The sequence below is a fragment of the Helianthus annuus genome, chromosome 12 (genome assembly GCF_002127325.2).
Source record: "Helianthus annuus cultivar XRQ/B chromosome 12, HanXRQr2.0-SUNRISE, whole genome shotgun sequence".
Taxonomy (NCBI): domain Eukaryota; kingdom Viridiplantae; phylum Streptophyta; class Magnoliopsida; order Asterales; family Asteraceae; genus Helianthus; species Helianthus annuus.
In genome coordinates, this window is record NC_035444.2 from 100776944 (window position 1) to 100802414 (window position 25471).

Sequence of the window (25471 nt, forward strand, 5' to 3'; positions counted from 1 at the left end):
GGCATATTACGATCCCTTTATAAGGCCTTATTAAAGTGAAATTTAAACCAACATCTTTTGGTTTCTACCTCTTATTTTAACATGTCTAACTCATTCAACATGTTTATAATACCCAACCCAACTGTGTTTTCTATTCGAACGATTAAATTAATCTCTACCACTTATCAATTTAATAGAATTTCACTGTGTGTGAAACCCATCAGGTAACAATTAATCATTTAGACTTTCTTTTTGTTAGTCTTCATCATCCAAACATATGTTTCGCACATGACAACTTTGAACAAGGTTTAGGGTAATTTCTCTGATTATCACTTTAATTGAAATAAGATTACAAGGAACATATCTATACTATATATACACGTGAAACAATGACATGATAATAAACTAACCAACTACACCAAAGTAACTTGTTTTTAAACTCAAACTCTCACACAAAACATAAAACTCTCATCCGAAACACATACGTTGGATGACCAAGACAAAAGGCCCACACAAGTTGGAAACTCCAAGTTGAGAAACCAACCAAAACCTGATGAAGTATGTCCGTATAGTGATAACTTGAATCATCTGATGCTTGACTTGAAACTTTGGATGAATTAAGTTGAACTTTCGGATGAAACATAAAAACATACGTTCTGATGAAGACCAGTGGCGGATCCAGGATTTTTTCTAGTGGATTCACTTTTTTTAGATGATCCAATTTCATAGAACAAAATATAAAAAAAAATCGGGTCGGTATAACAGTTCGGGTCAGGTGGTTTATCATATAATAAAAATACTATATATATAGAACTTAAAAAAAAACTACCTACTAATGCTTTACATTTACAAGAAAGAACTAAAATCAATATCGTTTTACACATCACACTCCATCCATATATAAATATATTTATTTCTTATTGATGCTCACATTTCATTGTTTTTATATGTATTGATTGTAACTTAAAGCTATGGAATCATTCAAGATAGCTTACATTTTCCTCGAAGAGTACTTTGACTAACATATACAGACCAGAATGAGTAATTAAGCATATAAACAAAAAGATTTGCCAAAGAAAAGGATTTGTAATCGGAGTCACGAATAAATTGAATGATTACTAGAATATAATCCTGCACAAAACATAAATATAAGATTCAAACTATGAACTATTCAAGTTTCAATAAATCATTAACTTTTACATTTTCGCCATCGAATTCAATTTTACATTTCTAATCAGTTACACATTTTTACATAATACATAATATCGATTCAAGTTTCAACAAATTAAAAATATATTCATCATATAATAGAATCAAAGGACAAAGATAAGTAAAGAATTTGGAAGTTTACCTCACAAAAAAAAAAAAAATAGAAATTGGAGCAATTTGGGAACACTCACAAAAAAAAAAAAAAAAAAGAAATTGGAGCAATTTGGGAACAAATTAGTCGATGGCATATAAAACCCTAATTTGGGTTTCAAAGAAGCAAGGAAACTTAAGAAAAAATACTTAGAATAACATGTTTCAAGGATATGATCAAACTAGATATCTGTTGTTGAATAGAGTGAAAGCTTAACCATGGAGCCATTTTCATTTTTGTGAATGGGTTCATACCACATTTTATTTATGGGTTCAACCCATATTTTTTATATACCTATCTACTAAGAATTCGAAACTGAGTGGGTTCGCGTGAACCCGCACTTCATTAACTAGATCCGCCCCTGATGAAGACTAAAACTATATTTTCAGAATAGTTTTAAGTCTTTATAATTAACCAATTGACATAACTAATTTATGTTTGGAACTCTTGTTTTGGTGAAAACAGCACGTAGGTCAAAAACTTGCAATAACAATAAGAAATAACCACATGCATGTCAAATTCCTTGTATAAGACTTGTCCCATGCAACCCTCATTAGTAATAGTCTTCCAAAATTAGGTCATTTCTTAAAACGTGACATCAATAGTTTAATTAATTAAGCATTCATGGTATTTTCTTATATTGAATATAAGAAACTTGTATAGTTTGGTTTACAAATGGGAAATAATAAGGATAATAATAAATAGATAATAATACTGAACTACTAAGTCCTTACGACAAAGGAAAGATTTTGAATGAACAGGGTGGAAATCCTCTCTTTCTTGGCACTCTAAAGTTGCATGCCAACAACAATAGATTAGGTGGTCAATCCTAGAATTTGTAATTTATTCTCCAAGCCAACCAACCCACCCTATATATATATTCAGCTTTCAACGGTTGGATCATATGCAGATTTTAACAAATTAAAGATTAATTTCTGCAGCTTCTTGAACGAGAGGGATGGTCGGTTTTGTGAGAACATTGGTTGCGATAACCTTACTTGTTTCGGTGTATTCTGTTGCTGGCACTACCAGGCACTATGAGTTTAATGTATATATATCTAACATGCTAGTTTCTTTATTGTATACGTAAGGCAACATAACACACATTTCTGCGCGCAGATCCAACTGCAAAATGTGACAAGGCTTTGCCACACGAGGAGCATGGTGACGGTGAATGGGAAATTTCCAGGTCCACGCATCGTAGCTCGGGAGGGTGACCGCTTGCTTATCAAAGTTACCAATAACGTCTCCAATAATATTACAATCCATTGGTACTGGATAGATAAACATATTTTGTAATTCTAACAGTAAAATATTAGATCCTATTTATCATGTACGTAATTGCGATATATATTATATTGTTCGGTGTATGTTTCTCAGGCATGGTATCCGTCAGCTACGGAGTGGTTGGGCAGATGGGCCAGCTTACGTAACGCAATGCCCCATACAAACGGGACAGAGTTATGTGTATAACTATACGGTCATCGGACAAAGAGGAACTTTGTTTTGGCACGCACATATATCATGGCTACGAGCGAGTCTCTATGGCCCTCTTATCATTCTTCCAAAGCTTAGTGTCCCATGCCCTTTTACAAAGCCCTATAAAGAAGTTCCCATCATCTTTGGTAACAAATTATCATGTCAACTTTTTAAATTGTATATGGTATTTTATAATAATGTTGCCTAGCATGAGATAGAAAATGATGTCTGTAGGAGAATGGTTTAATACGGATCCAGAAGCCATAATTGCCCAAGCAACACAAACTGGTGGAGGTCCAAACGTTTCTGACGCCTATACCTTCAATGGGCTTCCTGGTCCTTTCTATAACTGTTCTGCTAAAGGTACTTGTAGCATTTGGTACGCGTGTGTTTCAACTCTATATATATGCATACTTATATACAGATATCACCATAGACTTTCGTAATCAAAATTGGCAGATACGCTCAAACTGAAGGTTAAGCACGCGAAGACATACCTACTTCGACTCATCAATGCAGCACTCAACGATGAACTCTTTTTTAGCATAGCAAACCACACCCTCACAGTTGTTGAAGCTGATGCCATTTACACAAAACCTTTCGACACTGAGACACTTATACTAGCTCCTGGTCAAACCACCAATGTCCTCCTTAAGACCAAACTGAAATTTCCTGGTGCCAACTTTGTTATGTCTGCAAGACCATATGTAACAGGACAAGGAACCTTTGACAATTCCACTGTTGCTGGTATTCTTGAATATGAGTCGTCCATTCCCATGAAAAATCTGCCACTCTTTAAACCAGCATTACCACCTTTAAATGACACGTCATTCGTGACGCAATTTTCAAATAGGCTTCGAAGCTTGGCGAGTGCTCAGTTTCCAGCTAATGTTCCACAGAAGATTGACAGACATCTTTTTTTCACTGTAGGACTTGGTACCAGTCCTTGTGAAAAAAATAAAACTTGCCAAGGCCCAAATGGAACCAGGTTCGCTGCGTCTATTAACAATGTGTCCTTTGTACAGCCAAGTGTTGCCCTTCTCCAGTCCCATTATTCTGGGCAATCAGAGGGTGTTTATAGTCCTTATTTCCCTATCACCCCATTTCATTGGTTTAACTATACCGGGACTCCTCCAAATAATACCTTTGTGAGCAATGGTACAAAACTTATGGTTCTTCCATTTAATACTAGTGTCGAGTTGGTCTTGCAAGATACTAGCATTCTTGGCGTTGAAAGCCACCCTCTTCATCTCCATGGCTTCAATTTCTTTGTTGTTGGTCAAGGGTTTGGAAACTATGATCCTAACAAGGACCCTAAGAACTTCAATCTTGTGGACCCTATTGAAAGGAACACGGTTGGTGTCCCTTCTGGCGGGTGGGTTGCTATACGGTTTCTTGCAGATAACCCAGGTTTGTTTCTATGAATAATGCAGACCTGTTTCTTACCTACAAATATATCCCAAGTTCTCGTGAATGATAATTTACGTGTTGAGCAGGGGTATGGTTCATGCACTGCCATTTGGAAGTTCATACAAGTTGGGGTTTGAAGATGGCTTGGCTTGTCTTGGATGGAAAACTTCCAAACCAAAAGCTCTTACCTCCACCAGTGGATCTTCCAAAATGCTAATTTTGGCTGCTTCTGTTCAACCTTTTTAACATACAGTTTCACCGGATTGCATATTTTTAAGTACTGAAATTACTTCCTTAAGAGTTGCCTAGCTACGAGAGTTGAAGGCTGTTCATTTGATATATCATCCAAATTTTCACTTGTTGATTGTAATTATATAGGTCTTGGGAAACATTCTTAACAAAATATTTTCGTTTATGGAGATGGTATGCTAATTTTAACTAGTGATAATTCCCCAGCGCTTTGCGGCGGGATTCGATCGGTATCTGTTCGGTCCGTTACGCTATCGACACTCGCTGTAGTAATTGAAAGAGAAAACATTATATCGATTGAAAACAGTAAAAATGAATATCGTTATCCATGTTTTTCAGTTGATATCAGTTTAGTTGGCGTGCGTTCTATGCTTATTTTTTTAACATTGCCATGTAAACTTTACTGAAAACGGCTACCGTGACGCTATCGTACCAAACCAAAGCAACAAAGACTGAGTTGTTCGGTACCGTTATTTATTTTTATTTGCTTTCAATAAGCTAAGATCGTATCACTACCATATCATACAGATCTAAGCAACATTAGTACATGTATGTGTTTTTTTTTTTTTTATTATTTTTTGTTTTATAACAGATATCGTGCCGCTATTGTTGTGAACCGAACGGACATCGGTTCGGTACCGATATTTATTTTTTAGTGACTTATCTTTAGATAAACTGACATCGCATTGCTTGCGTACCGTACCAAACAACATCTGTACCGATACATGTATTCATTTTATGGTTTCGGTTTCAATTTGTGTCGAAAAATTAACATCTGTACCGATGTCTATGAGGATAAATATCGGTACCAGTACCTTGACAATTTGAATTGATCGATACCGTTCGAACAACATAAGTGTCGGTACCGGTGTTTGTTTTTATCGTTTTGATCGATGTAAAACATGTATTGACTTGTATACCGAGTGCATGAATAGTACCGATACTGTAATGAACCAAACCAATGCCGAATTGACTACTAAATAAAATACTACTAATAAAAAATAAAAACAAATACCTCAATATTATTAGTTATTATTTATTACTAAACAATCAAACAATAATAAATAAATATTATGAAAAAGCAAATACTTAAAATATAGTGGATTTCCCCACGCTTTGCGACGGGTTAACATTTGCTGGATATCGATTCTGTTCATTATGAAACTGGTACGATACGAGCACTCGATATCACAATGAAAGAAACAAAAACCAACATATGGGTGAATACAACTCCATCTTCGACTAAACTTATACCGGTATGAATAGTAGCAATCGTCGACGATTTTACCAAAATCGATGTTATTCGGTCGAAATCGAATCGGTTAATCACCACACCGGTAGGAACATAGAAAAGGCATAAAAAGGAATACTCGTAACCTATGTTGTTCGTACAGTATTGTTTGATTCGTCAGGATAAGAAAAAAACAATTATATATATAACTTATTTATAATTGCGCAAAAATATATAACTTGATTATATTTAAGTAATGGTAATAAAAATTGGTTTAGTATGTATTCAATATTGAACAATCATTTGAAAACTAAAAAAAACACTACTTATTTGTGAATGGTACTATTCCTAAGGAGTTAGTACTTATATATAAAAAAAAAGCATAGGTAGCAATACTAGTATTCATTTTTATGGTTTTTGGTTTCCAAATTTTTTCATCTATACAACTCTGCCAAGTGCATATATGGTACCGGTAGTGTAATAACTAAATCGATACTGATCCAATGCTTGCTGTAACGTAGCGTTGAATGTTAAAGAATTAAACATAGATGTGAAATTAGTTTTTTTTAGTTAGAATCAAAGTAATTAAAAACCTGTTAAAATTTTAAAATCAAATACTTAAAAAATGAGTTATTTTAAGTTCAAATAAAATTAAATAATAATTAAATTACTATTAAAATTTAAAAAAGAAAATACTTAAAAAACTAGATTTAGTATTCATCATTTTTTAAGTTAGAATCAAAGTAACTAAAAAACTATTAAAATTTTAAAATCAAATACTTAAAAATGAGTTATTTTAAGTTCAAATAAAATTAAATAATAATTAAAATACTATTAAAATTTAAAAAACAAATACTTAAAAAATTAGAGTTACTATTCATTATCACTTTGGTTTAATGTGTATAATGATCATGTTCCGGTTAAGCTTTTCTTTGGATATCCCACATTCCAACATAAAATCGATACATATATCCGACAGAAGAAATTAAACAAAATATGATAATCGACATGATTGCGTACTCTCAAAACAAGTAGAAAGCTAATGTGTACACGAACATGTTTATTTTATATGCATTACGCTTTTTGTTATCTCTTATATTAGATTTGTTCTAACTTTTGTATATACTATATAATGATTATTTTGTACATATTTGTAGGTTATATTGATAGTAATACCTATATAAAAATTTAAAAAAAAATAAAACTTACAAATTCAATCGACTACAACTTTTTATGCTTGTGTGAAATGTTATAGCACAATTCAATTTTACGCTTTTTGCTTTTTTATTAGATTGTTACACAAATTCAATAATTTTAAAATTCTTGACCAAACATAGATTCTAACCAAATCTCAACAAGAGAAATGATATCTATGTAACACTGAAAATTGCGGAATCCATTTCAAAGTCTAAGAACACATGAAATTTCATAATATATCTACTTTGCATGCATTTTGGCAACATAACAGTAGGACATGCAAATTTTGAAAAAAAGCTCTCCAAGTCCAAAAACAAGTTATGAAGTCTTGTGCCCTTTACCTCCTATATATAGGTAACACAAGACTATATGTAGCACATGACTCATGCGCAGGATGACTCCTACGCACACAAGATTCCTGTGTGCGTATGAGTACTTTACAATATCAACTCACACACAAACTAAACTGTTACACTCCCCTATAATCTAAACAGACACAAGACTTAGATGTAGGCACTAGACATATATATCAACACATACAAATGCCTAATAATGCTAATAATCTAAAAACGTTACTCGTAAACAAGAAGAAACTTGATGAAGTGCCAATGTTAACTAGAGTGAGGAATGTTCTACAATACATTAGAAGAAATTACATGGGAAACTCTCTGACCTGGAAGTTTTAAGCTAGCTCCCGTGTCAAATTGGTAATCTATTTTCAAATAATGCACTAGCTGATCTTGGAGCAAGTAAAAATTTGATGTATTATTCAATTTTTGCCAAGTTAGGTTTAGGTGAACCGTCACCTACGCGTATAAGCATCCAATTAGTTGACTGATCAATTATGTATCCTCGTGGTATACTCTGGAATACGTGCTAGTTAGAGTGGTGAATTTGTATATCCTTTAGGTTTTGTCATCTTATATGTGGACATCTAACCCTCTGACTTATAACGGTACGGGTCGTATGATAATTGTGACAACCCAAAATTAATGGTAATTCCGTACAACTTAACAACTATTTATACGTTTAATCGTGTTCATTTATGACTTAACTTGTGTATGATTAGGTCATACAAGTCTAGCAATATTAGGACATAATGAAACTTGAAAATTGGCATTGCTACATTCGTCGTGTCGCGAGAAAACGATTAACTATGTCCTAATAGGTTGGCGAAAATGCTGAAAACACTATTCACTTGAACAAACTATTCATGACAGCAAGTTCTGAAAACTATCTGGAATAACTAACGAATGATACACAAATAAATGAATAAAAACCCTATTTGGGGGAACAAATTGTAATACTACGTTAACTTTCCGGAAAACACCTAAACTATTAAATTGTCTGATCCGCAATATAATATAACAACTATAAGTGTCCACGACACAAAATTCAGCTTTTGCAATGTCCATGAAACTTGTAAATGATGTTAAACACCTTAAACAAACCCGAGAATATCAACGGGATATCAATGTCATAGCTTCCTGTATTGACGTGCGTGCGTGTGTATATATTTTTTTTTATATATTTTAGCTCTTTTTACTCGCCGATTCAAGTTTTAAATTTATAAAACACGATATTCTACTATCACTCTACACACGCGTTAGGGCAAGTGCACCCATCGCGGACGTAGTATAGTGATGGCAAGATACCGAGGTCGTCCAAGGACACAAGAGCTTTTAATAGCGGCTTATCGTTAACGTCTAATCCAACCAAACTTTGATGAAAAGGTTTTAAAGCTATAAAAAGATAAACTAAAAAAATATAAGGAAAAACAAATAGACAAGAAGGAATCACTTGGTTCCAACTCCTCTTTTATGTATCCTTTTAATAATTTCTGCACTTTGGGCATTTTAAGAGATTATCTTTAAGTTATAGTAGTAGGCCCCCTTCCAGGCAACGTTACCCTCAACCTATTGGTCTAAGTCACACTACAAGAAAACTGGGTTTTTAGTACACGCAAAAGCGTCCTAAAATGCTATTTTATAGGACCTTTCATTTAATAGGACCAATGGTAAAAGGGTTTCATGTAAAGGGGTCGTAAAAAGTCTCAGAACTAAAAAAGCGTCCTAACATCTCAAATAAGATTAAATAAGATTATGAAACCAATTTTATGGTCGCATAATATGTCTTTGAACAACCAAAATAGTGTCCTAATAAAAACATATTAGGACGCTTTTACGATGTTCTAACATGTGCTTACATACTTTTAATCTTTTGATACACATACAAGCGTCCTTAGAAATTAATTGATAGGACCCTTACGATGTAACATTATAGCTAATTTAGTACCTAGAAAAGGGTCCTAATATACCAAATAAGATCATGAAACCAATTTTATGGTCGCATAATATGTCTATAGACAACTTAAATAGTGTCCTAAAAAGAACATATTAGGACACTTTTACAATGTTCTAATATGTGATTACCTACTTTTAATCTTTTGATACACATACAAGCGTCCTTAAAAATTAATTTATAGGACCCTTATGATGTAACGTTATAGCTACTTTAATATCAAGAAAATGGTCCTAATATCCCAAATGAGATTATAAAACCAATTTTATAAACAAACCATCAACATATAACATCCTAATAGTTATTGTATTAAATCAACTAATGAAAGAAATAAAACATCATTATATTTCAAAAAAGCATGTTCATAACAAAAACTGTAACAACTCTCACTAAATTTAATACTTAGTAGGTTAATTACCTATTAAGGAAACCCAAATTGAGAAACCCAAGTAATTCTGCACTAACCCTAAAATTTTCAGAACAATCGGAATTAGGATCAGGGCCCCTAAAACTCAAGGGGGTTAAACCCTAATTGATAATTATCCTTCGAAACTCGTTGTCTAAATTCTGAAATTTCAAATTACCAACTCAGCAGGCCTATACCCACGACAAGGCTACCCTAGGCCATAGAGGTGTACCCCGCGACACGCGACAGGGACCAAGGAACCCTTTGCAACACGCGGGCGGTTCCAATTTCCAGTATATATAGAAGGGGTTGGGACTTGAATTCTGGCATTTGTTCGACGATCAAATTCCAAACTTACGTTAAGTAATAGCAGAAACAGTTCACAACACACACTAATCTCGAAACGCTGCCGCAATCAGGGTAATAACTCGGTCGCTATTACGATTCAACGTCCGATCGATTGTAACTATCCAACGATTGTTTTAGTGCTGCTCAAATTGAGTTATACTTTGTTATTCATCGTGATTTCGACTTGAATGTTTGAGTGCTGTTCGAACTCGGACTATACTCTGTTATTCGTTGCAAATCCATTGAATTGTTAAGTATGGCACTTGTAAATCGTTGTGAGGGTTTAATCTCGTGAATTGTCGTAACTGCTGTATTAGTTACTAACCCGTTTGTGTGTGCATTGTTATAAAATTAGGTTAATCAAGGCTAATCAGTAGGCTTATATTCTGCTCATTAAATCTGCAATGTGAGTCATTCTCTTTTTATCAACTGTTTTACAATACCTCAAATTATTTTCAAAGATCATAATTACAGGGATTAAGTCGTGGCTATCTTAATCAATGGCTAGTGGGGTATTGTGCACATTACTAATTTTCTCACATGGTTAGGCTAATAAGCCCTAACATAGGTTAGGCATATAAGCCCTAACAGTGATAATCATCACTAATTGGGTGACAGGACCCAATAGTGGTATGACCACCGTCAATAGGAGGTGACACGGTGCCATATAACAATAAGATAGGAACCATTGTAATCGCTCTTATGCTGTAATTTATAACTAAATGTTATTTTTATCAAAATGAATGATTCACTCAGTATTTCCCCGCTGACAAAACCTTTTTCAAACATGTTTCAGGTGATCTGTTGTAAGCAAAGAAAAGTGTCGTGGAGCACTACAAGCTTAGAAAAGTGGCTCAATGTAAATAAATAGAAGAAACATGTGTTGAGAAATAAAGATTTCATTATTGTAAAATATAGGGTTATATCCCTAAATCATGTAAATGGGCAGTTTTAATATCAAAAGATCCTTTATTAAAAAGACTTCCGCTGTTGCCTAAAATTTATACCACGGGATTTCCTGCCTCGCAGCTCTGGACCGGGTCAAACCGGGGCTGAGGGCCGTGATAGGAAAAGGTTGTATCAGAGCCACTGATATAAGCTTACTACTGATTTAAGTCTATTAAATTATTTGAGGAATACTTAAATTGCCATTTTGTGATTATGTGTTCTAATTAGTTAATTCTTAGTTACAGTATGGATAAACAAACGCTTTCTGCCATCTACCACAAACTAGATACTGCACCCACGGAAAAAGGAACCTCTTCCTCCAAATACCCAGCAAACCTGGAAGAAGGAATTTTTGTCCGTAAAGCACAATATGAGAATCCTCTTACCCTAGAGAAAAGAAATTTGATTATTAGGAAAAGCCAGAAACCCCAAGTCAAGAAAGTGAGGTTTAATCCGGAAATCCAGGAATTTAATACTAGTCCACCTTGGGAGGACAACTTAGATGAAAAATGGGTAAATCTGTATATGCTAGCTACCGTAGGAGAAAATGCAAACCTCTAAACTAACAATAAGCCTGAGTTAGTAGAAAATCACTACCCCGTAAATAAATAAATTAATCCTAGTGTGTTCTCTTTCCTGTTGTCTCTTGTACAAATTAGTATGCAATAAAACTTCAATGTTTATTTGTTAAACTTTGTTCCAAAAGTTTTAACTTAGCATTTTTTTGCATTTTGCATATATGCTACACAGCATGAGTGAGATATCGGAAGCATTTCAGAATCTCAACCTCTACCCAGTACCAATTGAAGTCTCCCACGACTTTACTGGTTATATTGCTGACATAGAGGAACCTCTGGAATTCCAAGCTCCACCGCTGGAAAAAGCAAAACCTAAAAAGAAAAGAAGATATGTAGGATGGAGGAAAGTGCGCAGGAGAAAGCCAGCCACTAGGAAACTCCCCAAAATAGAAAACCCTATAGACAAAGGAAAAGGAATCGAAACCGGAGAGAATTCTAAGCCAGCAGAGATAGAAATCAGGAAACATTCTAAACAAAAAGGAATAGAAATTGGAGAGAGCTCTAGACAACCTGAAGAAATCACATTTCAAGACGAAATAGACCGTCTACTGGCAAATTGTGATGTCATTAGCCCTATCCACAATAATCTATATCCTTACCCTGCCGAAAACCAACTTCCCGTAAATCTGGAACCAGCTATTCCAGACCCACTAATCCACACTCGACCTTTAGGCCAAATGGAACAATGGTGGACGAATGACTGGCAATTCCAAATTATGATCAACAGTCCTTATTCCTTCCTCCCACAGTTTGATCCAGAACCATTCCCCAATCCTCCAATGAGCAACGAAAACTTAGCCGAACTTCGTAAGTTCGGTGAAGAGCTGATAGGTACAGGGAATAGGATCCGGGAAATGGGGGAACCAATCCCCTAGAAGTACGACGAGAGGGAGCGTCGCTACTAAAACTGCCAGTTGACCAAAAGGATAGTGGGGTGGGAAGTATGTCTGTATCATAATAGTAATAGTAAAAAATCTAACTCTATAAAATGGGAAATAAAACATTGTAAGATAAACAATGTGTATGGATGCCTATATAATCTATAAAACAAAATAGAAGTCGAAACATCAACAATTTTGGCTGTATATATATATGTGTTGTGAAAAAGATTTATGTGATTACTTGCAATTGTTTTATTTACAATCATTTGATACTAATAGTTATATCTATAATAATTATCAGATGGAAAACGCTAGTAATGAACCAGTTAATGAAGGGAATCAATCTGAGCAAAATCAGGAAAACCAATATATGACTAGACAAGATATTGAAAATATTATTACTCAAGGGATAGCCAATGTTATTCCAGTAATCATGGCTGCTGCTAAGAAACCTGTTGAACCGCAACAAATCATTCCTAGTAAACGTACCCAGGAAGACAATTTTAGTCATAGTGTAAATGGAGGCAACAATTATGACGATAATAATCCACGACAGGCTCCACCTCCTAAGAAAATGAAAGCTGCAACGCCTGGTTGCACTTACAAAGAATTTCTTGCTTGCAAACCTGCTGAATTTGCAGGCAACGAAGGAGCAACTGCAGTACTGCGTTGGTTAGAGAAAACCGAAGCAGTAATTGCAATAAGTAAGTGTGCCGAAGAAGATCAGGTTATGTATGCTTCAAATTTGTTCAAAGAAGGGGCGTTAGAATGGTGGAATACAGTATTGCAAGCGAAAGGAAGAAGGATGGCTTATGCTATGAGATGGGAAGAATTTAAAATTCTTGTAGAAAGAAAATATTGTCCTGAATATGAAAAGGAACAAATGACAAATAAGTTCCTATATCATCGTATGATGGGTGTAGATTGTTGTGGTTATACTTCGACATTCTTTGAATATGCTAGAGTGGTACCAACACTGGCTTCGCTAGAACCGGTACTCATTTCCCGTTACGTTTGGGGATTAATTAGTGAAATCCGTAACATCGTTAAAGCTGCGAGACCTCGTACTATTGACGATGCTGTGGAATTAACTAATACGTTAACCGATGAACTGGTACGCACAAGAGAAGAAGATCAAAAGATTACCCAAGGATTCCGTGTGGGTAATCGTAACAACTTCAAAAGAAAGGGGACTGGACAATCCTCTACTGGACCATTTTGCAATTCTTGCAAAAAGAAGCATTTTGGAAAATGCAAAGGATATTGCAATTTTTGCAAAATTCCAGGGCATCAGGAAGAAGACTGTAGGAGAAAGAAATTCATAGTCTGCTTTAACTGTGGAGAAGCAGGGCATTTCAAAACAGAATGTCCTAAATTGGTTAAACCCACGGACAACAAAGGCAAACCAGCTGATGGAACAACAAAGAAGAATGCCCGAGCATTTCAATTAACTACTCAGGAAGCCGAACTAATTCCTGATGTGATAGTCGGTACGTTCTTAGTTCATGACGTGTTCGCCAAAGTATTATTTGACTCTGGTGCAAACCAAAGTTTTATTAATACTTCATTTTGTCAAGCTCTTAAGTTACCCTTAACCACCCTTAAGCAAATTCTTATGGTCGAAACGGCAGATGTGAATTCTATTAACCTAGATAAAGTTTTGCAAGAAGGAAAAATAGAGCTTTTAGGCCATAAGTTTTCTGCAAACCTATTACCTATGAAATTAGCCGGATTCGATGTCGTGTTAGGAATGGATTGGTTAGTAGCCAACCATGCTCGAATCCTGTGTGATAAGAATTCCGTAGAAATGCGTACCCCCACAGGAGAAGTAATTTTAATCATAGGAGATAAACCTCGAAAGCCACTGAAATTCATTTCAGTAATGAAGTTGGCTAGTTATTCAAGAAAACAAGAAACAATGTATATGATTTCTATAATCATTAACACTAAAAGTAAGGAACTTCAGGACATCCCTATAGTCTCAGAATACCCAGATGTATTTCCAGAAGAATTACCTGGATTACCACCCGATAGAGAAGTAGAATTTAGAATTCATCTAATTCCGGGCACTACACCAATAGCCAAAGCACCATATCGATTAGCACCCACTGAAATGCTAGAATTGAAAAAGCAGTTAGATGTTACTAATCAAAGGATATATACAACCTAGTTCATCCCCTTGGGGAGCACCAGTGTTGTTTGTGAAAAAGAAAGATGGATCGATGAGGATGTGTATCGATTATAGGGAACTAAATAAAGTTACAATTAAGAATCAATACCCATTACCTAGGATTGATGATCTTTTTGATCAACTTCAAGGCGCTAGGTATTTTTCTAAGATAGACTTAAGATCCGGATATCATCAGCTGAAAGTACAAGAAGAAGACATACCGAAAACCGCTTTCAGAACTAGGTATGGCCATTATGAGTTTACAGTCATGCCCAGCATTCATGGACATGATGAACAGAATCTGTAAACCATACTTGGATAAATTTGTAATTGTCTTTATCGACGATATACTTATTTATTCAAAGAATCAGAAAGAACACTGTGAGCATCTGCATGCACTCTTAACTTTGTTAAGAAAAGAAAAGCTTTATGCCAAATTCTCAAAGTGTGAATTCTGGCTACAAGAATTGCAATTTTTAGGTCACATGGTGAATCACGAAGGTATTCACGTAGATCCTTCTAAGATAGAAGCAATCACCAAATGGAAGGTCCCACAAACGGGTATGGAAATTAGAAGTTTTCTAGGCTTAGCTGGATACTACAGACGATTTATTAAGGATTTCTCTAGAATAGTTGTACCTTTGACTAAGCTAACCTGTAAAGTAATTAAGTTTGAATGGGGACCTAGACAAGAAGAAGCTTTTAAGATTTTAAAGCACAGATTAACAAATGCTCCAATTTTAGCCATACCCGAAGGAACAGAAGATTTTGAAGTATATTGTGATGCTTCAAAATTAGGATTCGGATGTGTGTTGATGCAACGCAAAAAAGTAATTGCGTATGCCTCCCGGCAGTTGAAAAAGCACGAAGAAAATTATACAACTCATGACTTAGAATTAGGAGCCATAATTTTTGCCCTTAAGATTTGGAGACACTATCTGTACGGAAGCAAGTTTACCATTTATACAGATCACAAAAGCTTAAGGTACATATTTGGGCAAAAAGAATTAAACATGAGGCAAAGAAGATGAATGGAAATCCTAAGCGATTACGACTGTGATATTCAATATCACGAAGGAAAGGCGAATGTAGTTGCGGATGCCTTAAGTCGTAAGCATCAGGAGAAGCAAAAGCGAGTCCGAGCTCTTAGATTAAATCTACAAGTAGATTTAATGGAACAATTGAAGAAAGTTCAGGAAACAACAATCAAAGACGATGCTAAAGGAATGAAAGGTTATATGAAGAAACTAGAACAAGGAAATGGTGGAATTTGGAGATTCCACAAGAAACGAACTTGGGTACCTAAGCAGGGAGAATTAAGAAATAAGATTTTAGAAGAAGCTCATAAATCTAGGTATACCGTACATCCAGGAAACAGTAAGATGTACCAAGATTTAAGAAACAATTTCTGGTGGATAAGAATGAAAAAGGATATAGCTGAATATGTATCTAAATGTCTTACTTGTTCACAAGTTAAGGCCGAACACCAGAAACCTTCAGGACTACTACAACAGTTGGAAATGCTTGTATGGAAATGGGAACTCATAACAATGGATTTTGTTACTAAGTTACCCAAAACCAGAAAAGGTAATGATGCAATTTGGGTAATTGTGGATCGATTAACCAAATCAGCTCATTTTCTACCAATGAAGGAAACTTTAGCATGGAAAGGCTAGCCAAGTTGTACGTAGATGAAGTAGTATCTTTACATGGAGTTCCACTCTCCATTGTATCGGATAGGGATAGTCGTTTTACTTCTCATTTCTGGACTAGTTTCCAAGAAGCAATGGGAACCCGACTAAAATTAAGTACTGCATATCATCCTCAAACAGACGGACAGAGTGAAAGGACAATACAAACCCTGGAAGACATGCTCCGAGCATGTGTAATTGATTTTGGTGGTAATTGGGATAACTACTTACCCTTAATTGAATTCTCCTATAATAATAGTTATCATTCAAGCATCGAAGCTGCTCCGTTCGAAGTACTGTATGGACGCAAGTGCAGAACTCTAGTCTGTTGGGCAGAAATAGGAGAAAGTCAATTATCAGGTCTAGAAATTGTGCAAGAAACTACTGACAAGATAACTCAAATCAAGGAAAGATTAAAGACTGCTAGAGATCGTCAGAAAAGCTATGCAGACAACCGCCGCAAACCACTAGAATTTCAAATCGGAGACAAAGTACTCTTGAAAGTCTCTCCTTGGAAAGGAGTAGTACGATTCGGTAATAAAGGAAAGCTGAGTCCAAGATACATAGGACCATTTTTAGTAATGCAACGAATAGGACCAGTTGCTTATCGCTTACAACTACCAGAAGAATTAGCTGGAGTACATGATGTATTTCATGTACCCAATCTCAAGAAATGTTTATCCGACGATCCCTGGTAGTACCTCTTCAAGAGGTAGAGGTAAATGAAAAGCTGAAATTCGTTGAGAAACCACTACAGATAGAAGATAGAAAAGTCAAGTTTCTCAAACACAAGCGACTAGTGCTAGTCAAAGTCAAATGAAATTCAAAGAGAGGACCAGAATATACTTGGGAGCTGGAATCAGAAATGAAGCAGAAATATCCTCATCTATTTTGAATCTCGAGAACGAGATTTTTCTTAAGGTGGGCAGGATGTAACAACTCTCACTAAATTTAATACCTAGTAGGTTAATTATCTATTAAGGAAACCCTAATTGAGAAACCCAAGTAATTCTGCACTAACCCTAAAATTTTCAAAACAATCGGAATTAGGATCAGGGCCCCCAAAACTCAAGGGGGTTAAACCCTAATTGATAATTATCCTTCGAAACGCGTTGTCTAAATTCTGAAATTTCAAATCAGCAACTCAGCAGGCCTATACCCACGACAAGGCTACCCTAGGCCATAGAGGTGTGCCCCGCGACACGCGACAGGGACCAAGGAACCCTTCGCGACACGCGGGCCGTTCCAATTTCCAGTATATATAGAGGGGGTTGGGACTTGAATTCGGGCATTTGTTCGATGATCAAATTCCAAACTTACGTTAAGTAATAGCAGAAACAGTTCACAACACACACTAATCTCGAAACGCTGCCGCAATCAGGGTAATAACTCGATCGCTATTACGATTCAACGTCCGATCGATTGTAACTATCCAACGATTGTTTTAGTGCTGCTCAAATTGAGTTATACTTTGTTATTCATCGTGATTTCGACTTGAATGTTTGAGTGCTGTTCGAACTCGGACTATACTCTGTCATTCGTTGCAAATCCATTGAATTGTTAAGTATGGCACTTGTAAATCGTTGTGAGGGTTTAATCTCGTGAATTGTCGTAACTGTTGTATTAGTTACTAACCCGTTTGTGTGTGCATTGTTATAAAATTAGGTTAATCAAGGCTAATCAGTAGGCATATATTCTGCTCGTTAAATCTGCAATGTGAGTCATTCTCTTTTTATCAACTGTTTTACAATACCTCAAATTATTTTCAAAGATTATAATTACAGGGATTAAGTCGTGGCTATCTTAATCAAAGGCTAGTGGGGTATTGTGCACATTACTAATTTTCTCACAGGGTTAGGCTAATAAGCCCTAACATAGGTTAGGCATATAAGCCCTAACAGTGATAATCATCACTAATTGGGTGACAAGACCTAATAGTGGTATGACCACCGTCACCAGGAGGTGACACGGTGCCATATAACAATAAGATAGGAACCATTATAATCGCTCTTATGCTGTAATTTATATCTAAATGTTATTTTTCTCAAAATGAATGATTCACTCAGTATTTCCCCGCTGAAAAAACCTTTTTCAAACATGTTTCAGGTGATCTGTTGTAAGCAAAGAAAAGTGCCGTGGAGCACTACAAGCTTAGAAAAGTGGCTCAATGTAAATAAATAAAAGAAACATGTTTTGAGAAATAAAGATTTCATTATTGTAAATTATAGGGTTATATCCCTAAATCATGTAAACGGGCAGTTTTAATATCAAAAGATCCTTTTTTAAAAAGACTTCCGCTGTTGCCTAAAATTTATACCACGGGATTTCCTGCCTCGCGGCTCTAGACCGGGTCAAACCGGGGCTGAGGGGCGTGACAAAAACACTAACCATAAATAAGTTCTAACATTATCTAACATAAAGTCTTAACATTTAACAAAGAAATTAAAAGCAATTAAATGAAATAAGAAGCATAAAATCGTGAGTCATCATGCGTCCTCAGTCCTCGTGGACTACCTACAAATAAACCATCCATGTATAAGCATTAAGTTCCATGATATTAAAATTATTTGTATCACAAATTTAACAAATGCATACCTGTTGGATCGTCGTTGACCCTGAATGAGTCGATCAGAAGAGTCGTTTTCCAATTCAAAGGCGGAATCAGTGAATTAGACGCTCAAACTAAATATAATGCTTCACTTTATTGATTCTGATAATGTTTACAACCTGGAAGCAATTCGGTAGCACTTTGTTACAAATTCCGAGCCGTTACAAATGAATCAACCAGTCACCTATTTATAGAAATCTGGAACCCCTTATACGTACATGTCACAAAAGCGGTCCAGGAAGTTGTGTGGATCGCTTTTATGGACAATGTCCATATAAGCGGTCCAACATGCTATTTAACCACTTCTCGTTTCTCGAACCTCGTGCACTGGTTATTCTAACCTATCCTATCCTATTACATGATACAAGACGAAGTCAATAGACGTAATGCACCAACAGACTCCCCCTCGGATATTGACGAAGTCTTCAGTGAACATCCTTTGTTAAGCCACCTCTTCAATCTTGATCATCTTTGCCAACTTGTTCAGATTGCAACCATATAAGAATCCTTCAATCTTTCACTCTGATCATCTTTACACCTTTATCATCAGCAGGCTCCCCCTCTCGTCAAGCTTCCGTGCTTTTAGGGATCATCACCTTGCTTTTCCAGCTACAAACTCTTTCTTACCTACAACTTATCTTCAGACTTCCCCTTAGACTCAGCTCCTTGGGATAATAACCTGAATCTTTCCTGTAATTCTCAAACATTCATAAGTAACAATATTTTCAAATTCATGAAACATGTTCTCTAATACACTCCCCCTGTCAACAAACTTATCAGATATGGCAATATAAAGAATCCAATTTCCTCACAAATTATCATTCAAGTTCAAGTTAATGACCTTGAAGATATCACACATATTTTTGAATATATCAAGTTTCAAATTAATGAACTCGTTTTGTTTTCAGAAACACAATCAGCATACTAAGATTTTGAAACTCAGCAACTCAGATATCGGTTTATCGAAAATAATGCAGAAATCAAAATCTTTTTGTGTTTTTCTGAAAAAAATAAAGCTGTAAAGAAATATATACAAACAATATTATATTTTTGTTTTGAGTATGCATCAGAGGATCATATCAGTCTTTGACTAGTCACAAGTACCGTTAAGCTTTAAATCATACTTAGAATTAAACAATTCACTTAGATTGTCGATATACTGATCCATTTAAATTTTCATACAAATTTCAACTGATTCAGGATACTATTTAGATGTTTTAAGACTTAAACTCATTCATGTGTCCCACCTCTTGAATATACTCCCGTATCCAGAATCCCAATATTCAGTCTTACAGGTAAGAGTACTACAATGATGTCTGTACATAAATTAGGGTATGCGAGAACTGAGGGATCTCAGGTCAGAACTTCCGTTCAGCAGAGAGATATCAGCTTCGACTTTGCAGTGTGTTCCCTTTAGAGAATCTTTTTAGCTACAACAACTGATTATCAATTTTATTGTCTAATCAGCTGAGGGCTTTATGCTATATTTCAAGCATTTTGGAATAAAGTATTAGCCAAGGACTAGGTCAGAACTACCGTTCAGCAGAAGTCCCGGAATAATACCCCAGACATCATAGAGTATAAACACCTAGTATATCAGAATACGAGACCTGTCAAACGAGATTTCAGGGGTTACCTATATATCCAAGTAGTGTTCCCCACAAAATAAGCAAGTTTTGAATTTAGGTTTATATCCCGAAAAAGCTTACTAAATGTATAAAAACCTATCGACATATCATCAGTGAGACTGTTTAATGCTATTTAATCATTACATTTCTTTAGCATACTGTAACTGTCTACTGATGTACTATCATTTCCTCTTTTTACGCAAAACTCAAATTTTTGATTTTATCATGTTTTTGTATTTTTCAAATTTTCTAATGTTTTTGTATTTTCTAACAATTTTTCTCCCCCTAAAATGCAAAACCATTAAAGAAATTTGACAAACCGATACTGATAGCTTTGTCTCGCCATCCATTTTCTGCTTCTCATGCTCTGTTTCGCAGAAAATATAACGTACCCCCATGATTTACAACCCATTGATTTTGACCGTTAGAAAACCATTCTTCAACCTGTGAGTAATCATGTTTGTTCCGCCGTGAGGGTTTCGGCATATTCCATCACCACTTATTCAAAGTAAACGAACATCACAAACATCAATCCAAACAAACAAACAACAAACATACACCAATCATCAAACACAACACAAATTCATACAAAACAACCAACAAACTCCCTGTCTGTCCAAAACCAGGGATCTTCAACCTCTTCCTGTGCAATACTCTCACAATCTTCATCAGCATTTAGCACCTGCACATTCAAACTTTATCAAATACACAAACAATTTGTCATAAAAATTTCAATCAATAAAGATAGATGCCGATTCATGCTTCGCGATCCAGGAAGCTCCGGCAATTCCAACCACTTAATCAAACATGGTGTCCACCCAGGCCTCAGGAGCCTTAGGTGTAACCTTGATTCTAGCAACCTGAATTTTAAAATTTTCAGCCTTGAGCGGAGGAAAATTTGCATCATAGGCAACCAAAACTGAATCCTCAGACGTTTTCACCTCAGAAGTTGAACCTTTCGTTTCAGCTTTTGGTTTCCAAATTTGTGTTTGTTTTTCAGATTTCTTTTCAACATTCTCAGTTTTTATCTCATCGACACGTTTCTTAACCGACCATTTTTGACCTTCTGGAGCACCTCTTTTATAAAAATTTGTTTCTTTCTGAACCTGTTGCTTTTGAACAACATTTTTAGGTTTCCAGATTTTTCGAGGTTCTGTCACAACAACTATCGGTCTCCAGATCTGTGTTGTAGTCGATCTGGATGTATGAGAATTCCAGGTCTGTCTTGAATCGAACCTGTCCGATTTTGGTTTCCAAATTTGATTTGATGCAAACTTGTTTGTAGTGTACCTCCAAGTTTGTCTCGAATCAAATCTGGTTGACCTTGGTTTCTCATTACCAGATTTCTGTTTTTGAACATCAACAGACTTTGGAATTTGACATTTCCGTGCAACGTGTCCAATTTGATCACATTTAAAACAAACTTTCTTTGACACATCTTTTGGCTGTTGTTGTTTCTTTTTAATGGCCTCAAACTCTGCATTAGATTGTGTTCCAAGTTTGAGTTTTTCTTCTTCAGTGAAACTTTTTCCTTGAACAAAATTCATTTTTGTCTGAAAATTTGACCTTTCAGTTCTGTTTCGATTATGTTTCTTCCTATACCCCAAACCAGACTTCATGTTTTTCTTCTTAAAACCAGGTTTGTTATAAGACCCTTTGAAACCTTTACCAGCAAACTTCGACATTTCAGACTTCTCAATTTCAACCATCTTGAAAACATTGTCAATTTTCTCTGAAATCACATTCTGAATCGGGAAAACCACATCCAAGAATAGTTTGTCCGATCCAATCATGGTATAGACCAATCCTTTTGAATCATCATTCAAATTTTTCTCAGATTTTGTATCTTTCAGATATCCATCATAAAGATTTCCTTCATCTTCATCTTGTGATTCAGACTTACCTTTTGTAGACTCATCTTTCAAAACACTATCAACCACCTTACTCACCACCTCTGAATCATCAGCATCATCAGATTTGGTGTAAGTAACATCGATACTGTCAGGTAATTGGTCAGCTATGTTCAAACCCTTTGCCACCTTTTCCTCATCATAAAAAGTATAATTGTCTCTCAATGGTGGTGGTACCTGATGATATTCTGAACCAATACCCTTTTTACAAACATTAGTATCTTTGTTATCAGGTATGATATTGAAAATACGTTCGAGAATGTACGAAGAGTCATGATAACTTTGAAGTTTTGTAACAATCTTTTCTTTTTCAGCCAAGACTTGTTTAAGATTTGCAATTTCATCAACACGTTTGTTCAATTCAATTTGCTTTTCTTTAAACTGACGTTCATACAAATCTTTAGTAACTAAAGTTTCAGACAAACGTTGATCAAAACTCTTGACTTGGCTCTTCAAAGTATCATAAGCTTCTTGTATTCTCTGACTTGATCGTTTTAAAGAATCATACTGTTTTTGTAACTCTAAAAATCTTGATTCTTTTTCAATGCAATCAACACATTTTGTATCACATTTTTCTTTTAAAACCTTATTTTCTTTTTCAAAATCATGACACTTTTGTGTTAATTTCTCAACTTTTAATTTTAGACTTTGCTCTGTGTCAATCCTTTCTTTACATTTCAGTTTTAACACATTTTCAAGTTTGTTCATTTCATTATCTTTTGTTTTGATTATTTCTTCTTTTTCAATACAGGCTTTGCACTTTTCAATGCAATTCCTGCACTTGTTTTCCTTTTCTAGAACTAAATCAACATCTGGTAGTTCAGAAGATTTTGTTACCTCAGTAATTGACACCTCGGCATGATCAGCTGCCTTTGTCTCCTGTATCTTCTCAACTTTTTCTTCCATCTCTTTCGACTTTTGTTCTTCCTCAGCTTTTTGATTCTCTTCACCAGCAAGCTTTGCAACAGTCTTTACCTCTTCAATCATCTTCTTCAGCTCTTCTTCTTTTCTCTTCTTCATCTCTACCACCTTCGGTAGACTCATTTCAAAGACCTCCTTCAACTTGTTCATCAAATCTGGCAGATAGCTGCTATCAGAAAGCCTTTTTGTGTTGAAAACACGCTCACTTGGAAACACATTGGTTACAGCATCAAAATCAACTTTTGACGGATCTACCACTGGATTCCCCTGTGGATCCAAATAACACTCCAACTCTTCATTCCATCTCTTGGCTCTCTGTGCCTCATGAAATGGTTCATACAACTTTCTAATCTCCCATCTTGCATAGTCTCTTCTCCACCAGGCATCATACTCTTCTCTATCGTTCGACGTCTTTGAATACCTGAAAATCAATGACTGAAAGCAAACAAGCAAATTTAATCAGTTCAAACAGTATCAAGTAAATTGAAATACACTAACACTCGACGTTGTGAAATAATCTTGACACTTGAACGAACACAGATTGATCGAACGAGCAAAACCAAACTTGACAAATAAGCGAAACTGATTGGACAAATAAGCGGACCAAAACAGTTGACCAAATAAGCGAACCAAACAAGTTGGACGAATAAGCGATCCCAAACTATGTCGTATGAGCGGACCAGACTCTGTCAGATAAGCGGTTCACAACTGTTCATAAAAGCGGTCCAAAGATGTATACTCGAGCGATCCAGAATTTGTCCCATGAGCGAGTCACAATGTCTGTTCGAGCGGTTCAGGATATGATCGTTCGAGCGATCCAGAGATGTACACTCGAGCGGTTCAAATATTGTTTGTTCGAACGGTCCAAACTCAATACAGTACGAATGAGCGGTCCAGACGATAATCGATCGAGCGGTTCATAAAAGCGGACCAGACTAAAAGATGTACAAATAAGCGGTTCTAACTTGTTCAAATTAGCGGTTCCAACACGTTTTTGGAGCGGTCCAGACTGATTGTTCGAGCGGTTCAACCTTCAAATGTACCTAAAAGCGGTCCAAACTATGTCCGAAAATGCGATCCTACATTCGAAGGCTGTTTTGTCCAATTTTAGTTCGAGTTTTAGTCTGAAAGTTTCAAGGGTTTGTTATTGTCCAATAATACACGTCCTGTGAAAAATTCGTCCGATTTTAACCGTGGAAACTTGTCTAAATCGAAAAAGAAGGTGTAGAAGACAGAAATGGATCAAATTTGAGCTGAACTCTTCTTCCTGAGCTCTGATACCACTTGTTGGATCGTCGTTGACCCTGAATGAGTCGATCAGAAGAGTCGTTTTCCAATTCAAAGGCGGAATCAGTGAATTAGACGCTCAAACTAAATATAATGCTTCACTTTATTGATTCTGATAATGTTTACAACCTGGAAGCAATTCGGCAGCACTTTGTTACAAATTCCGAACCGTTACAAATGAATCAACCAGTCACCTATTTATAGAAATCTGGAACCCCTTATACGTACATGTCACAAAAGCGGTCCAGGAAGTTGTGTGGATCGCTTTTATGGACAATGTCCATATAAGCGGTCCAACATGCTATTTAACCACTTCTCGTTTCTCGAACCTCGTGCACTGGTTATTCTAACCTATCCTATCCTATTACATGATACAAGACGAAGTCAATAGACGTAATGCACCAACAATACCGAGATGAGTGGATAGGGCCATATGCGATGGATGCGCCAATACAATCTTGAATTGTAGAAAATAAACCATATGGTCTTACCAAGTTTTCATCTTTTTTTATTGGTACTTGAAAGTTTACCTCACACCATTCTGGTCCAATCTCTGTACCACCAACTAGATCATTTGGGTCCAAGCTCTGGATTCTTCCTCTTGCTACAATCTCGGTAGAGTTTAGAATGCTTTTGAGGAAAACTTCATCTCCGACCTAGATTTTAGTTTTCAACAAATATTTATTAAACTCTAGTCATAATAGTGCAAAAAATCATTTTACAAAAAAAATTAATAAAGTTTTACACTAGCAGGCTAAAATTTTTATAGAAAAACTAAGGTAAATTGGTTTTTAAAGATTTATATAGAAAAATACCCATAAACGTTGATGTCCATTGGTTACATTGGGGAAATGTTGTGATGCAAGAGGTTGAACACTGGAACCACCCC

At 35.7% G+C, this 25471-nt stretch overlaps 1 protein-coding gene across 1 annotated transcript; it reads left to right on the top strand.

Annotated features, from left to right (window-relative positions):
- Nucleotides 1–2243: 2243 nt before the first annotated feature.
- Nucleotides 2244–4647, top strand: LOC110895611 (laccase-17). The gene is made up of 6 exons (XM_022142930.2): nucleotides 2244–2387; nucleotides 2459–2610; nucleotides 2720–2964; nucleotides 3053–3181; nucleotides 3278–4228; nucleotides 4315–4647. The coding sequence occupies exons 1-6, from the start codon at nucleotides 2298–2300 to the stop codon at nucleotides 4443–4445; spliced, it is 1698 nt and encodes a 565-aa protein (XP_021998622.1). The 5' UTR covers nucleotides 2244–2297; the 3' UTR covers nucleotides 4446–4647.
- The last annotated feature ends 20824 nt before the right edge of the window (nucleotides 4648–25471 follow it).

Excerpts from the sequence above, each read along its gene's own strand:
- LOC110895611 (XM_022142930.2), top strand. The coding sequence starts at position 2,298 with ATGGTCGGTTTTGTGAGAACATTGGTTGCGATAACCTTACTTGTTTCG. Across the intron at positions 2,611-2,719 it reads AATAATATTACAATCCATTG|GCATGGTATCCGTCAGCTAC; the intron begins GTACTGGATAGA and ends TATGTTTCTCAG. Across the intron at positions 3,182-3,277 it reads CTATAACTGTTCTGCTAAAG|ATACGCTCAAACTGAAGGTT; the intron begins GTACTTGTAGCA and ends CAAAATTGGCAG.